Source organism: Trematomus bernacchii, unplaced genomic scaffold, assembly GCF_902827165.1.
Source record: "Trematomus bernacchii unplaced genomic scaffold, fTreBer1.1, whole genome shotgun sequence".
Lineage (NCBI taxonomy): Eukaryota > Metazoa > Chordata > Actinopteri > Perciformes > Nototheniidae > Trematomus > Trematomus bernacchii.
The window spans coordinates 1,242,290-1,259,911 of NW_022987899.1; the positions used below are offsets into that span (position 1 = coordinate 1,242,290).

General features: G+C 40.3%; 2 protein-coding genes across 6 annotated transcripts; both read right to left on the bottom strand.

Moving 5' to 3' along the window:
* Positions 1-1,273: 1,273 nt before the first annotated feature.
* LOC117469992 lies at positions 1,274-10,586 on the bottom strand. 5 transcript variants are annotated; one of them, XM_034114500.1, is made up of 7 exons: positions 10,257-10,586; positions 9,877-9,933; positions 8,623-8,690; positions 4,385-5,431; positions 3,660-3,815; positions 2,999-3,094; positions 1,274-2,504 (listed from the first exon to the last, which is right to left on the bottom strand). In XM_034114500.1, exons 4-7 carry the CDS (start codon positions 5,273-5,275, stop codon positions 2,184-2,186), a joined length of 1,464 nt encoding a protein of 487 aa, XP_033970391.1. In that variant the 5' UTR covers positions 5,276-5,431; positions 8,623-8,690; positions 9,877-9,933; positions 10,257-10,586; the 3' UTR covers positions 1,274-2,183. The 5 variants fall into 5 exon arrangements, 3 of the variants coding, with proteins under 3 accessions (XP_033970391.1, XP_033970390.1, XP_033970392.1); XM_034114499.1 differs by having other exon boundaries at positions 3,654-3,815; XR_004554639.1 differs by lacking the exons at positions 8,623-8,690; positions 9,877-9,933; positions 10,257-10,586 and adding an exon at positions 5,766-7,905.
* Positions 10,587-10,602: 16 nt separating this feature from the next.
* LOC117469995 (GTPase IMAP family member 8-like) lies at positions 10,603-14,330 on the bottom strand. The gene is made up of 3 exons (XM_034114503.1): positions 14,282-14,330; positions 11,794-12,363; positions 10,603-11,720 (listed from the first exon to the last, which is right to left on the bottom strand). Exons 2-3 carry the CDS (start codon positions 12,347-12,349, stop codon positions 10,963-10,965), a joined length of 1,314 nt encoding a protein of 437 aa, XP_033970394.1. The 5' UTR covers positions 12,350-12,363; positions 14,282-14,330; the 3' UTR covers positions 10,603-10,962.
* Between the last annotated feature and the right edge of the window lie 3,292 nt (positions 14,331-17,622).

Consider the following 17,622-nt stretch of genomic DNA (forward strand, 5'->3'; position numbering starts at 1 on the left):
GGAATCATGCTTTATTTATTTTTTATATTTCATTCATATTATTTATCAGTAACTTAAATCATGTCTTCTATATGAGTTTATTACATGTAATCATCCAATAACAAAACATCTGACATCATTTATATTCTGATTATATCATCACACATTAAAACTAGTTAAAATACATTCATGTAGAAAACGAATAAAATGACCCAAAGTGAAAATCAGAGATAGACATCCAACAAACCACTCTGGTGATGAACATCAACAAAAACAGTTACTGTACTGTGTTCATTTCCATCGTACTTATTTTTAATGGAAAATATACTTTAAAAGAAACAAAATGCTTACCGCATTACCTTTCCTGTCAACAGGAGATGTTTTAATGTATCTGCAAAACATTTCCTGACTTAGTGTTTCATTTGTTTTCACTAAATCCTGATTAAACTGTTTCTCTGGTTCAGGTTCGGAAACAATGGGATCTTTATGGTCTAGTAACTGCACTGAAAAAATTGTTATGTTGAATTTACTTAATTTTATTAAGGTAAGTGGATGCACAAAACAAAGTTATCTAAATCCAGATTTATTTTTTAAGTTCACTGTACTTATTATTTTTGAGTAATTTCAACTTAATTATACTGATAATTTTCAGTTAAACTATTTTGAGTAATTTCAATTTAATTATACTGATAATTTTCACCTCAACTATTCCGAGTAAAATGTACTCACTAAACCCATGTTAAGTATACTAAAATGGATTATGTAACAGTAACCTTTTTTCTTTTTGTACATTCAGATCAATTCAATAGTTTAATTTCTACATACAAAAATTAAGTTGAATTTAATTAAACATTTTCAGCCATTATTACTATGTTAACTTTCAATATATTAAAATAAAAAACATCATATTTGATACATACTCTTACTTTATTATCTTGTACAAAATGACGTAACATGAAGCATGTGTCTTACACAAAACATCTTCTGATTCGAATAAAACATGCAACTGTCATGGCCTCCACCGTGTGTGAGTGTGTCCACAATCCAATCACCTCTGCTATAAGACTCCGGCCCTGACTCCTCCACTTCGCCATATCGTAGACTCTGTAACCACAGCTTCAAGCCAGCCTGACTCCTATCCTGTCTCCAGACCACCTCTAACGTTGGACCCTGTCCCGCTCCTCCAGGCTCTTCTCCCTGCACTCTCCAACTTGGTCAGACCTCCGTTCCCCTCTCCCTTGGACTCAGTCTAGCTTCCCTGGCCCAGACCCCCCCTGCCTACTGCCCAGTAATATTCAATAAACGTTATTATTTTGCTTGAAACTCTCTGCTCCTGGGTTCCCTGTTAGCCTTAACAGTACAATCTGGCCACTGTTAAGGCTAGCAGGGAACCCAGGAGCTGAGCAGAGACAGGAGGCAGGAGTTTCAAACACAATAATAACGTTTATTGAATATTACTGGGCAGGGGGGTCTGAGCCAGGGAAGCTAGACGGAGTCCAAGGGAACGGAGGTCTGACCAGGTTGGAGAGTGCAGGGAGAAGAGCCTGGAGGAGCGGGACAGGGTCCAACGTTGGAGGTGGTCTGGAGACAGGATAGGAGTCAGGCTGGCTTGAAGCTGCAGGCACAGGAGACGTGACTGACTGTGGTTACAGAGTCTACGATATGGCGAAGTGGAGGAGTCAGGGCCGGAGTCTTATAGCAGAGGTGATTGGATTGTGGACACACACACGCATGGGGAGAGACAGACTAGGCAGAGGTGGAGGCCATGACAGCAACAAAGTGCAGTGGAAACAGACAGAGAATAAATCCTGACGTAACATGAAGCATGTGACTTACACAGCTGAGGAGAATATAACCTACACATTAATACATGTAATATTTTCCCATTCTTCTCCAGAACTAGATGTAAATTGCCAATATAAAAAATAAAATGTTTTACGCTTGGCTAAGGTAGAAAAAGTTGCCGTTTCGATAAAAACGAAATGCAACAAAGTGCAGTGGAAACAGACAGAGAATAAATCCTGACGTAACATGAAGCATGTGACTTACACAGCTGAGGAGAATATAACCTACACATTAATACATGTAATACATGTCTTCTAAGTCCATCAACATTTCCACATTCTTCTCCCAACCTTTGAGGTTTGACTGGTGTTTTTGTAATGCTTTAGTGGCATCGGTTCACAAGAGCGGCTGAAGAAATCCTACAGTCCAGCATGTATCTTGTTCTTCAGTCCAAGGACTTTGGGGGAAAGCCTTTCACCATCCATTTGCAAGAGCACTTTCTGAATGAATTCATAGTAGTACCTTAGCTCTTTGGGGTAAGCCATGTTCAGTGTATAGATGACTCCCAGCATGATGGCACAAGCTCGGGCTACAGATCCAATGTTGTCCAGAATGATTAGTCCTTCAACAAAAATCCCAACGTCGTCATAATGTCCAGGTTCTCCACCATCCTTGTTGATGACGTATACGCCCATGGTAGATTTCTGCAGGTCTCTGGTGATGTCATCTCCTCCGATGTCCTGTATATTTAAAGAAAAAACATGTATTCATTCAATATATGTAATTTTAATGACATACTTTATCTTATACATTTTTTGTAATATTGCTCACATACCTATTAATCCCTTAAAACAAAGCTGGTCATACTGTATATATTTCTGAATCAAACTAAATATGTGTGAGGTGTTTTTAAAGATTTACGTACGACCCAATAAGCTTGGTGATGAGTGTCAGAAGTCAGAGAGGATTGACAGGTGGACTAAGACATTGTTGATTATGGTCTTTCCATTGGACAATAAGAAAAACAATGAATAAAGCCAACCTCATCGTATAAAGAAACAAGGTGATGGTTTGAAATGCTTTAGTCTGTTGATGAATATCAACATTCATACATATAAATATGCTCAACCTTCATGCTTCTTATAAGGTAAAAAATAATTATCTAAAATTGATGCCTGACACTAGGATCTTAAAACACTACATGTGACTGGCAAATGCAATTACAATGACTCACCATATACTCCCGAATGAGATGTCCATCATCCTCACCAAGGTGGATGCAAAGTGCCTTGAGGATTGCTTCCCTTTTAAGGTTAACATCACTTGTTGCCTGTGTAAAAAAATTACAATTAAAATATTTCTAAATACATCAATAATAACAATATTGCAATGACTTCATTATACATGTAAATGGACTGACCTAAAGTATGTTAAAGAATTGTGACTTAAATGTATTACAATGTCAGAGGTCTGAATGTGTTGGGGCGATAGCACTGTTTACTAATTCTACTCATCCAGGGACTTTTCACCAAGAGCAATGCTCTGTTCTTCACAGTTCACACCTGGAATCTGCCAAGTACAAACACAGTCTGATCTGTTGGCCACTGAGGATTAAGTGACTTGCTCAAGGCAGGTTCTGCTTTTTCACTTTCCCCACCTGGGGATTGAACTTGCACCTTTACAGTCACAAGCCTGCTTCTCTAACCAGTATGCCACTATTGCATTATTAAGATCAGATTTCCTTAGAAAAGTGTCTTGCATTCTTGCACCTGGCAAGTAATCCAGGCTGTTGTTAGGCAAATGGGGCTCTATACGGTACTAGACAGGTACATTTCATAAAATTGCTCCACAGAGTATATGACAATTTGTATAAAACAGTGTATACACACATTTACCTTTTGCAAAATCGCCAGATGTTTGGCTAGTTTCTGGCCAACAACTCCTCCCTTCTTCTGGAAGACAGATGTCAGCTGAGGTAGATGGCTGTCCAACTGCGCCATGAAGGCCGTTTCAAGTGGGATAGTTGTTATGCGCTGGAATTCAGCATGTATCTGTTATGCAAAAACAAAACGACAAAGAGCACATTCAGCCATTGGTGTAATGATATTTTGTATCTACTATATAATTAAAGGATAGATTCTCATTTTGACCTCTTTAACCAAGTCCTTGATGAGATGTGTATTGGTGTACAGTGTGTTCTAACCAAAGTATTTCTATTAATCTAAGGTAATTGCAAGGAATTAAAACTAGACCTGTAAGCTGTATGGTTGTTTAAACCTTGCTAACACTTTTTTTAATTGACAATGGGTAAAATGTTGAGGTATAAAGTGAAAACCCCAATTCCAGCAGCAGCTGTTTTCTTCAGACAATCAAACAGCAGACAGATACAGTTAGAGAATAGATGGTGAGGAAAGCGGAACATTGAGCAGCTAAAGAGCCAAATACTTTACTAAGGAGTTGGTGGAGAGCAAAAACAGAGCTAAAAGATAGTGAATATTGGACTTATCAGATGGACAGAAACACCATTTCAAATGTATGATCATGTTGCTCTGTATCAGCTCAATGTGTACGATAAATAGACATTTCACCATACATTCACCATGTGAAATATATAACTTACCTCATCAATATGGAAAAGTGCAGGCCACCTGGCTTTGAACTCTCCAGCAGATAGATTTCCCTGCACCACCTCTTTTCTTCTGTAGGAGAATGTTTTGGACATCTTCTGTTTTACACACGGTGCATTGCTTCTTTGTCTGACATCATTCAATAGTTCAAGTCTCAGATTTTCTAGGCTTTCATCTGTTTCGCCAGCAGGGTGTGAAGGACAATAGTTGACTTCAGCCTTTTTAGGTTTCTTTACATTTTTGGCTGGGATGCATTCATCACTTGATTTGTTTTTCAAAGCATTTACAGTCACTTCTGGACAGCCAAGGTTTCGCATCTTTGTCCTGTAATTAGCCATTTTATATTTTAGGCTAATCATCCAGCCATAGTAACCAGTGGCAGATGGTTCTTTCAAACAGGGACATTTTTGGACGAGTGCCCCTGCTACCTCCTCTATTTGGAGATTTTGTGGATATGCCGTATACTGGAAAATGTCCTCGGCTAGCTTCTCCAAGATGTCCGATTTCAGCCCTGGTGTGATCTGCAGTCGAGTGCCAGTTTCTCTGAAGCTCTCATTTCCACGTCGAAGCTGCACCTCTACATTGTATGGAAAGAGAGGAATGGGGAATTTGCGTGGCCATGCACGTGTTCTCAGTTCAGTGTCTGTACGTGGCAGAATAATGGTGCTATCCGAGTTTGTTGAGGATAATGACGACACACTGGAAGATGTTTGCCTGCTTACTGGTGCTCCAGATGATCCAGGAGTGCTGGGAGCATTCTGCACTGAAGAAGATGGACTCGAACCCACATCATCAAGTATGTACACCACCTTGATCGTACTTCGGTCCTGTATGTCTTGTACTGATGTAACATTCATGAAATCATTATTGAAGTCAGGATCCATGAACTGAATACGAAAGTCTCTTTCAATTCCAAATGCTTGGCAAATTGTATCGTGTAACTGTCAGAGTTTTTGGCATTCCTGAATGGAGATCAAGTCTTCTACAGTCATCCGTGTCCACAATGACCCTCAACTTCAGATGTCGTGCCATTCTTCAATCTAATTGTTAAAAGACACAAAACAACATGTTGTTAAATAAATATTTGACAATGTTGTTACTTAAGTATACACTTTTATTATGAACAAAGTTAGAGTAGGTAAGTTTAATTAACATGCACATTTCTATAATACATGGCAACATGAGGGTAATTTAGCTAAGGAAGACGTCAGAGGACTGGATACCTTCCATAAAAAAATTCCCACAAGGATTATAGTTTCAATTTGACTAAAAACGAAATGAATCCTCCTGTAAAGCAACCCTCTTGTTACCATATTTAGTGTCTTAATGTCAACTCATGCAACACATGAACACAACACAAATGACTGTCCTAACCTTTTATGTGTATGAATCGTTTAAGTGTCACCATTCGCCGTCCTCCAATCCTGTAATCTGCCAAGGGGTACTGGTCTACCAAGGCGCCAAGTTGAATGAGAGAGACTTGTGACGTGGGACATAACTCAAATGCCCTAAAATGCTCCCTATACCAAGCACTCAGCTCTTTAACAATAAAGCTCAAGCTCTGTTCCACAACAACCATCTGGATAACTTCTGCAAACTCTGGCAAGCCACCAGCAGAGCCATGAGCAATAACCATACCCTCCCTGTAGTTCACTCCATTAACAGATGCATTCTTTGTGAGCTGAATGTGAGCAATATCAGGGTCTCTCAGCTGTAGGACCTTCTGTACATCCTGATGCAAAATATCAACAGAGACCGTTGAAACAGCTGAGACAGTCAGGCTAGACTTTTCGGTTGTGGCTGACTCCAAATGATATGCCATCATGAACTGATGCTTCACCGCCAGGGACAAGAGTATGTTTTTAAAGCAGCGTGTGTGGCGGACTACCTGCTTAAAAAAACTGTGTTTCGCCTCAAACCTCATTGTCCACATCCCAACTAGTGGGCCAAAAGACCGGATCATCTGTGGATAATGTTCCACAAAATGATGTTTGGGCAAGATCTTTATACCCGGAAACACCTCTTGTAACCTATGTCTATGGTCACAAATCTTGGCTTCAAGGAAAGCAATGGATTGTGTCGTGTGCACTGGTGCAACAACTAGTTCGACGATATCTTTAAGGTCCAAAACGACCTGCCAGGCTGGCTCATCTGGGGGCACCAACTGTCCAACCAAAAATGGAAGCAATCGCAAAAGACTCCAATTTTCGTGAGCATTTCCTCCAATAGTTTTCTTCACCGTGAATGCCCTGGGAATAGCATGAGGACGGTTACTCTTGTCTGTCCACTTGTAAGGGAATTTCTTAATGGACTCATTGAGATTTTCAAGGGTGAAATATCTTTTGGAAATGAACAAATTGAGGCAGTGTGCCAACTCGACTGGTAATATGCCTTCAAAGATGTCATGTGCAATATCTGGAGGGTAGCCAGTACAGACATTGAAATGAGAAAGATGTGCAGAGAAAACACAACTTCTTTTAACACCATAACAATGTTTTTGATTTTCCTGTGCTGATCTGACATGCGTTTCATGCATCTCCTTGCTTCGGAGAGTAAATGCAGCTGAACTCACTTCCCTCTCCTGAATTTCAGACTTTTGTGCCACACAAAAACGGCAAATGTACCCACCTGAAAAACTCTCAAGAAATCCAGCTACTCCATGTGCTCCCAAATTGTCAGCTATGACACACTGTATTGTGCCCTTAACACAATCTCCAAGCTGTGCAATAAAAATACCTTGACTTTCCAAAATGACAAGATCCCTCAACAAGGGCTCTAGGACCCTTTCATAGCCATATGTTCGCACATCGTCAGACCTGCAGAGTAAGGCCAAATAAATAGAAGATAACGAAGAATGGCAACCTGGTGGTAAATTGCTGAGAGTCCAATAAACGCCACAGATCTTGTGCTTTTTACGAGATGTGCCAAGCGGATTACAAATCTCAAAGTCATCGACATACAAATTCAGTAACACTCGCAATTCACCTCCTGACAAAAAATGGTTATCCTTGAAAAACAAACCATCTCGAAAAGACTTGTATACCACTTCTTCTCCTCTATCCTCTGATATGAGTTGACTGTCTAATGCTTTGTTAAGAATGTGACCATCAGTGAAAAGCTGCTGCAAAAACTTTAATAGTGGAACATACTGTAGCGTTCTTTTATCTTTCTCATCCAAGATATATTCTATGGGTTCCACAACTTTAAAATTGTGTTTATAGTATTGCTTGCGTTTAAAGGATGTTGCCAAAGGACAACCTTTACCAATAGCCTTGTACACAGGATTAGATGTACACAGAGCAGATGCAAGTTCTTCAATGACCGACTGGTCAACTTGTAGATTGTAACTATTTAGTGTGTCATGGATCACATTTCTTGTACTACACAAAGATGCTGTGCTCAACAAATATTGAAATTCTTCCAGCAATTCATCAACTGCAGCACTTGGCACATGAAAAATATTTTCCAGCTTTAATAACACTGCCGCAATTTTTTGCTCTATTTCTGGCTGATCCTTCGACATATCTAAATCAACATCATCAAACTGACTTTCATCGCAAATGTCCTCATTGTTTGAAACACCAGGCTCTCCAGTTTCACCTACACAAGTTCCTTGTACAACACCGTCCTTAAAATCTACCAATGAATGCAAGCTGTGCTTCCATCTTTTGTGTGACTTGAAGGTGCTGTATATGTTGGATTTGTATGCACAGCCTTTAAACATACAAGTGACTGTCTCATTGTTTCTCAGATGATGGCTTATGTGCACAAAATAATCACGTTCTGTTCCGAGTTCACTACAGCCACATAGATGACAGGAAAATGTAGTAAATATGTCAGCAGAGGGCTTTGAGGTATTGGTGTGATTCCTTGACAAGTGTACCAAAAGAGTATTCCAAGCCTTAAAAATGCATGGACAATCAGGATATATACACTTAATATGATGGCCACGCCCAAAATGACTATGTTTTAGTCTGTAATGTTTGAGAATTTGTGATCGCTTAGACACTTCAGCGCCACAGTCTTTACACTGCCACATAAACTAGACAAACACCAAAGAGAGAAAAGGGGGGGGGGGGAATCAAACATTAGTGATGGTGTTTCACAGTCACCTTTGGGTCATGGTGATCTACAAATAATTTGGATCTCTAAGCAGAGTGAACTAAACGAAAATCCTAATAGTTTGCTCAAAACTTGAAGAGTAAGGAATTTGTTTGATAAATTGACTTACCAAAACAACATGAGGTCCCCAAAGAGTAAGGTTCTGTTCTACATCACACCAACATCAGATAGAAAAACCTGCAATAAAAATAAAGATGAGCAGAAATTAAAAATAATAATGGTAAATGAAAAAAGGTAATTGATTGCTAATGATTACTAACTTGTGTTAGGCCAATGACTCAAAATCCTACAAAATTCTTTGTGACAAACAATGTTACGTTTTTCTTTTTAAATAGAGCCTAAATATTACTGGATGTGGTGCACTTTTGCTAAATGTTTAGACAAATTGCCTGTGTTACCACCCTTACATGCTAAACTGTTATTGCACTTGATGGCACCTTTTAAAAAGGGAGAAGCTTTTCTTTCATTGTACATGTATAATGACATTAAATGATTATATTGTAACGTTCCACAATAGGAGTCGGAAACAGGCCACACACACACACACACACACACACACACACACACACACACACACACACACACACACACACACACACACACACACACACCACACACACACACACACACACACACACACACACACACACACACACACACACACACACACACACACACACACACACACACACACACACACACACACACACACACACACACACACACACACACACACACACACACACACACACACACACACACAACCACAGGCCCGCACGCCGACCAGCATTACTGTGCCGCTCTGTGATTGGCAGAGAGCCGGGGGATGCTTGAGTGACCCACACAGCACCCTATACCGGGTCGTTACAATATTCTATTCCATAGCCAAAACCTATCAATTATTTCTCACTTTTGGCAAAGAGTCCACCTCAAGACGGGTAACATTTAAACACACCTCGGAGCGCTTAGTTCTCTCTCCGCCGTGTGTTGAATGCATGTAGCAGCCGCCTGTGTGTAAACTGCCCCGCCCCCTCGCACACAGACGGGGCACGGGGGAGAGAAAGATCTCTCGTCTGGATTGGAAAGATCGAAAATACATCATAGACGCATTTTGTCTTATAGCATATTATATACGGTGTTGGCGAAACTAAGACTACCCCCCCTCCCCCCTAGTTCGGGGGGAAAGTACTCCGGTCCGGTGTGAAAGCGCTTATAAGACCAAGATATGAACTAGCCGCAGTAACATTAACCCCTTGCCGCCAGAGAGTAACGTTACCAAAAGCACCCTTACCAACGTGATTTCATATGTTTAGTTGTGTCCTAATATTACCACAGTGATAAGAATAAAATAAAACATACTTACAGTCGGTCAGGAAGACAGCATGGCCAGTATACAAGCTGGGCAGCGGGGAAGTTGAAGCTACAAAAAAAAAAAGCCATAGGAACAGGCAGTTTAACATTCAACTTGTATTAGCCAACAACTAATAATAAAGTCTAACAAGACAAAGATTGAATTTAACACGTATTTAACTTGAGAGCAGTATTAAGTTATCTTATAATGTTAATGATGCATGTTACACTTCATTTAAATTACTTAAACATTACTACACAACTAAGCTAGGCTAACAGTTAGCTAGCTGCTGTAGGCCTACGTTAACGTTTGCTAATGTTAATCTATCAAAAAGCTACCTATTTAAGTATAATATAATACACCCAATGCTATAAATTAGCTAGCCTACTTACTTAAAACGGAGAGCCGTGGAGAATGTTCACCTCACGACAGCGGAGCTATACACAGGCAGTCCTGTCCTTCCGATTCCGAATGGAAAATGGAGGGAAAAGTGGCGGTCTGCTTGTGTATGCACATGCGCAGACAGGACAGTATTATGTGGTAATTAAATGGTACATAATTTTTTCTAATTATTTTTAAATGAATGAAATGAACTTGTTTTAAACAGTGACAAAATATGTTAAGATTAATTAAAAAAGATAAGAAGGATGCTATAACACATTCAAATCTATTAAAAAAGGCTAGATTAAAACATGTAACATCTAAAAGGGGTCAGAATCAGTTTTTTCAGTGTGGTGACTTGAAGCCTGATACATGACTTGTTCATTTTCATTTGAAAAACATAAGCACCATCCCTCCTGAAGCAAAGTGTTTTGTTTTCTAATTCAAATGGAAGGAACCTTTGTCTGTCCTTTCATTCCCCCAACAGTCATTCACCCGATCGACTCAACACTTGCTGTGAAGTACAATAACATATTACTTCCTGAACTGACGGAAAACTTCTCTCTGATCATAACGAAGAAATCAAGTACATAATTAAAATATATTAAGTGAAACCTTTTTGTCGTATAAATGTTGTTTTCATGAAACAGGCGGTGAAACCTCATCCCACACTGCTACTGAGCCTGCAGCCTCTCCATTACCACCATCCACAATTGACTACAACTGTCTCATAGCTGCAAGCATTGGCATTCCATTATAAACCGCAAGTAATTTTAAGAGCCACTCCATGAACCATTTAAAGAGGTCCAGCCAAAACTGAGTAGTTGTCGTTTCGCTGACTCTTTCGGACCCTCCTGATAGCATTTGAACCCGTGTGGACCTCTCGGAGATGAAGTGCTTTCCGTTATTGGCTGTTACCATCTTATCCATTTTATCCAGAAGATGTTTAACCTGCACCCTGTTTCCTCTCTTTGTGTTGTCAAACACACTGTATCTACCTGCACACATGGTTACTAGGTCAGACACAGATCTCTCAGCCTTAATCAAATTCTTAATGGACTTGCCTTTCAGGCCATCCCCGTGAGTGAATAGGACCATCATGTGTTTACGAACACCTTTGCCAAAGAGTTTTGGCAGCATCTCAAACAACATAATTTCTGCTTCAGAGATCCTGTTTATTCTCAACACAATGATGAAGGCATGCGGCCCTGGATAAGCCTTTTCTACTGACATCACGATCTCCCTGAAAAGGTGTTCAGGATCTTTATCAGTGAATCCTGGAGTGTCCACCACTGTGACCTGACGACCCTCCACTGTGGCTGTTTTAGAAACAGCTTCTGTACTTACTCCTCTAAAGTCACAGCCTGATTTAAACTGAATGGATCCCAGGATGGTGTTTCCTGATGCACTTTTTCCCTGTCCAGGCAGACCGAGCAGCACCATCCTCCTCGGATCACCAGGAGGATCGGACACCACTAAAGGAAAGAAACAAAACGTTTTAGCACTTCAAAAGAAGCTAAAATATTTTTGCATTATTTCATTACTCACCGTCACTGAGGTGACCGGACTTCTCCAGCAGATGTCGGACTTGTTCCAGTCTTCCATTTTTATTGTTGAACACATGATATCTCCCTTTAAATCTTTCAACAAGTGTTGGAAGAGGACTCTCTGGATCGTCATTGATGAAATCATCCAACTGCTTGTCCTTAAGGGCATCCCCTGATGTGAAGAGCAGGTGACAGTTCTCAAACCCCTCACCGCCAATGACTCTGATCGCTGCCTCCACAGCGTTCTTCTGCTCATCAGTGAATCGATCTATTTTAACCACTATCAGGAACAAACAAGGTTCCTTGGACTTCAGGAGATCTTGACACAAGGTTGTAACCTCCTTCTCGGATCCTAATATTCCCGGAGTGTCAACCACTGTGATCCGTTTACAAAACACGCTGTCAGTTTCTTTAGAGACTTCTTTTGTCACTGAGGTGAAGGAACGTTTTGACACAAATGCTTTTCGTCCCAGGATGGTGTTTCCTGAAGCACTTTTGCCAACACCTGAGTTTCCCAGAAGGACGATGGTGAGACCTGAACTTGGACCTGAAGCCATTTTTGGTTGTTAGCCTGAAAGAAATGTAAGAGGGAATTATGGACAACAGTGTTTCTCTATAATTTCTCTCAGTTATTATGACTGTGAATATGGTCGGTGACATTACTAAAGAGAAGTCTGACAGTTCAGATGTTGAAACAAACATTACATTACATGTCATTTGTTCGACGCTTTTATCCGAAGCGACCTACATACATTCAGAACTGTGGTCAATCCCCAGTAATTTGAGGTGAAGTGTCTTGCCCAGGGACACAACGACATGCTGTACTGGGACTCAAACCAGCTCTCCCTGATCCGAAGATCAGCACACTATTCTACTGAGCCACAGCCTCCTTGACAAATCAACCTGTTGTACTTATTGTAGCCCTATGTTGGTCCTGTTAGCTCTGCTTTGAATGTGCTTTATGTAAATGAGCTGTGCGGTTGCCCTGATGTCCTTGGATTCTCATCTTCTGGCCCGCCCCCGAAGATTGTGATTGGAGCCTGTGTGATCTGCCTGTAGGGAGGGGCCGCCCTGACAATATGGCTCCTATTTCAAACAGGACCTATTTCAAACCGGTCTGATGGGTGTTTATATGATCTGCCACACCTTAATTTCTCCCAGATTAAACTAACCGATTTAATAAAATAACAGACATCTCTTATATTATAAAACAGTCTAGGGCAGGGCTTCTCAAACTTCTCAAAGATCCGGACCGAACTGCAAATCAATCCGGACCGGACCCTGTGTCCCATTATATATTTAAAAAAAAAAAGAAAAATCTGATTCTGATAAATTAATGTACATCATTATGTACGCGCGTCTTGTGTCTGACGCGTAGTGAGAATGAACGTGCATATATATTTACTTGTGTGCGCAAGCGTGACACTCATTGCAGACCGCAAGTTAACCGCAAGTTTACCTTGACTTTCTAATGCTTCTAATGCCTTTTTTGCCGAGGTTCAAGGCATTGACTACAGACAAACAGCCAAGCCATATGTATGTATTGAATGTGTGAGTGTATAAAGCGCGCCGTTTGCCGACAGGCAAGTGCTTGGACCAGAAGGGGCCCCCCAAAGAAGGTAGATTAAGAAGGTCCACAGCAACGACAACATGAAACAACACCCTTTCATTTACTGCAACGACATGTCGGGAAACCCCCTCAAGGGGACCCCATGCATAGCGCGCCATAAGAAAGTGCTTCTTAATTTCAGTTTCGTTCATGTTAAAGTCAACCAACCCTCAAGAAAGAAAAAACCTAATAAAACATATACAAATTATGGGAATCAAAATGTTTTATTTAAGCTAGAATTAAGAGTATTTTTGGATGTGTTCTTCAGACCAAAATCAACCTTTTTATTACAAAGGAAGAAGTTTTAAGTGTATGTAAATCGAATTGAATTAGGACATCAGGTGTCACATCAAATATTGGGTACCACTTTACAATAAGACAATCCTTATAAAGGGTTTACGAATAGTTTGTAATTCATTTATTAATTAGGTTGTGAACACTTTATAAATCATTAATAAGCTTTTATAAGACATGAGGTAAACAGGGCAACTGTGACCGGTTGCTTGCCAAATAGTGAGCCCGCATGTATCTGTACTGCTAAGCCTTATATTGGCTACCTAGCTTACTTCCTCTTCTTCATCAGCCAGCATCCTTGGTATCTGTTGTTCACTGAGTTGATTCTCGCTAAGTAGCCAATATAAGGCTTAGTCATCTTGCCAAATAGTGAGCCTGTGGTGATGTATGAAAACTATGTTAGATCTGGTTTATAAATGGTTCTTAATGATTAATAAAGTGTTTACAACCTAATTCATAACCTAATTATAAATCCTTTATAAGGGTAGTCTTATTGTAAAGTGGTACCAAATATTGTATAAAATCAATACGACACAATGGTACAAAAAACACTTTAAAAATGTAAAAACAATACAAAATGGCTGACCTGAGAGCAGAGGGTGTTGGTTGAGTCCTGAGGGAATAAAGGTATTTCCGTATACTTCCCATTAAATACACATTCAAGTCTTTCAAGTTTCACAGATTTAGTTGCACCACTTCCTGAAATCAGCTTCAAAATAAAATCCTTCGTTTGTCTTCAGATGTCAGGCTTGTGTAAGGTCCATCAGAAAGTGTTTCTTTAGTTTGTTTCAACAGGAGATCTCTGTGTTTACATCTGTGCTAACAGACCTTTGTTATTTTACATTGTTCTCTATATTTCTAAACAATGTTCTGTTGCTGCCGGATACTGATCTTATTTTTGCAGAGAGTCTTCCACACAGCTAAACGTGTTGACAGACTTTAAAAAGGAAAGCACCTGCGATGTGAACATCCACTAAGTTACATATATACGGATGATAGTTTAACCTTAACTCGAAGTCTTACATGTTATTAATATTTTAAAGCTAGTTCCTTCATTTAAGTGACTTAACAAAAGTACAAAGTTGTTGTAAGTTAAAGTGGTGTAAAGTAACTAAGTACATTTATTCAAGAACAGTACTGAAGTACAATTTTGAGGTACTTGTACTTTACTTGAGTATTTCCATTTGTTGCTAGTTTGTACTTCTACTCCACTACAGTTCAGAGGTAAATGGTGTACTTTGACTCCACTACTTGATGATGTGAAATATAATCAAGTGTTAAATCAGACTTTAGTTCCACCTGGAGTAAATTCACAAGCTACCCTGCAGTATACAAAGTCATTCAAACTAGCTGCACCTTTACCAGCTTTGAGAACACGTTAATGCATCAAAGTAATGCATGTTTCTGTGTGTTATGAAATGTGTTTTTCCTCTCAGCTCCATCGTCTGATGTTCAGCCTCCGTCACTCCAAAGAGGAGGGGAAAGGATTTGGACTGGGAGCAACAGGAGGAAGGGAGAAGAGTGAGAAGAGTGAGAAAGAAATAGTCACTTCTCCAAAGACAGACAAATGTAAGACACACACACACACACACACACACACACACACACACGTGCACACACACGTGCACACACACTCGCACACACACCATATAACTTGTAGTACTTCATCATCTTTTTTATATTTTACCCCACAACATCTTATCCATGCTAGATAATTACACACACACACACACACACACACACACACACACACACCACACACACACACACACACACACACACACACACCACACACACACACACACACACACACACACCACACACACACACACACACACACACACACACACACACACACACACACACACACACACACACACACTTGCTATGGCCCATGTATCGTTAACATGTATGTTTAGTATTCTTTGTAATTTGTATTTGTTGTCCCTTCAGTAGTAGGGGGGTCTCCCTGGCCCCAGAGGATCAACCTGAGGCCTCGGAGAAGCTCCCGGACATCAGCGAGGCCCCGGTGTGGAAGTACACTGTGGACGCTAACGCTCTCATTGTGATGGCTGAAGCAGTGTTTGTGTGGGGATACTATGCTTAGCTGATTCATTCTAGTGTTTGTTTTTATAATAATTAAAATGATAATACATTTAATTTTTATAGCGCTTTTCCTGGTGCTCAAACGCTTTACATAAAATCAGAAACAGAAACAGTACAAATATGTGATTAGGGGACATTATGTGATTACGTTTAACAACTCTGTTTGGATGATAATATAACAATGTCTTCCCCTGTTAATAATTACATGTCACTGCACTTCCAATCAAGGTTTCAAGGTTTTTATTTGTCATACGAACATAGCTACAGTGTAGTTATGACGATGAAAATATTAGGTCACAGGCTCCTCCAACAGTGCAACACAATAAAACAGATAAACAGAAAAAATATAGTGTAAGTAAATACAAAAAGAAAAATAGTTTAAAAAAGTGAAATAGTACAATAAGAGTCTAAATACCAGTTATTGGAATGATATATTAGATAAATAATATAGCAGCCAGATGAATGTTATGGATGTTGTTTCAACAGTTCAGGTGTTTAGCAGTCTTATTGCCTGTGGGATGAAACTGTCTCTGAATCTGGTGGTTTTAGTCCGGATGCTGCGGTACCGTCTGCCAGACGGCAGCAGACTGAACAGTTTGTGGCTGGGGTGATGGGGGTCTTTTATAATCCGGAGGGATTTCTTCCTGAGCCGCTGGGAGTAAAGGTCCTCCATGGATGGCAGCTCCGTCCTGGTGATGTTCTGTGCAGTTTTCACCACCCTCTGTAAAGCCTTACGATTGAGGGCGGTGCAGCTGCCGTACCAGGCCGTGATGCAGCCAGTCAGGATACTGTCTATGGAGATATCACAATCTGAAATAAATTAAATAAATAAACATGCAAGTATAACTACAGTCTCATTTCTCTTTAGAGCAAAGTTCAATACTTTATAAGTGCTGAAAAGTACTTTTTACCCTACATTTCTCTGGCAACTTTAGATAATGGTGTTTTTGTTAAGCAAGAAGTGAGTAGTATTTATTATTATAGTTTCAGCTACCCAGCATGATATCAAGTACAGTGCATCCGGAAAGTATTCATACCCCTTAACGTTTTTGACATTTTGTTATTTTACAGCCTTATTTCAAAATGGATTAAATTAATTTTTTTCTCAACATTCTAAACACAATACCCATTACTGACAAAGTGAAAACGTTTTTAAAGAAGTTTTTGCAAATGTGTTAAAAATGATACAATGAAATATCACATGTACATGAGGTCCAAGGAATTGTCTGTAGACCTCAGAGACAGGATTGTATCAAGGCACAGATCTGGGGAAGGGTACAGAAAAATGTCTGCAGCATTGAAGTTCCCAACGAGCACAGTGGTCTCCATTATTTGCAAATGGAAGATGTTTGAAACCACCAGGGCTCTTCCTGGAGCTGGCCGCCCAAACTGAACATGGGGGAGAAGGGCCTTGGTCAGAGAGGTGACCAAGAACCCGATGGTCACTCTGACAGAGGTCCAGTGTTCCTCTGTGGAGATGGGAGAACCTTCCAGATGGACAACCATCTGTGCAGCACTCCACCAATCAGGCCTTTTTGGAGTGGCCAGAAGGAAGCCAAAGGCACATGAAAGCCCCCATGGAGCACCTAGAGTGCTCTCAGACCATGAGAAACCAAATGGTCTGGTCTGATGAAACCAAATTTGGCCTGAATGCCGAACATCATGTCTGGAGGAAACCGGGCACCGCTCATCACCTGGACAACACCATCCCTACAGTGAAGCATGGTGGTGGCAGCATCATGCTGTGGGGATGTTTTTCAGCGGCAGGAACTTGGAGACTAGTCAGGATCAAGGGAAAGATTAATGCAGCAATTTACAGAG

Excerpts from the sequence above, each read along its gene's own strand:
- LOC117469992 (XM_034114499.1), bottom strand. The coding sequence starts at position 5,275 with ATGGATCCTGACTTCAATAATGATTTCATGAATGTTACATCAGTACAA. Across the intron at positions 3,095-3,653 it reads CGATTTTGCAAAAGGTAAAT|GCAACAAGTGATGTTAACCT; the intron begins GTGTGTATACAC and ends TTTTTTACACAG. Across the intron at positions 2,505-2,998 it reads ATCTCATTCGGGAGTATATG|GACATCGGAGGAGATGACAT; the intron begins GTGAGTCATTGT and ends TTAAATATACAG.
- LOC117469995 (XM_034114503.1), bottom strand. The coding sequence starts at position 12,349 with ATGGCTTCAGGTCCAAGTTCAGGTCTCACCATCGTCCTTCTGGGAAAC. Across the intron at positions 11,721-11,793 it reads GTCCGGTCACCTCAGTGACG|TGGTGTCCGATCCTCCTGGT; the intron begins GTGAGTAATGAA and ends TCTTTCCTTTAG.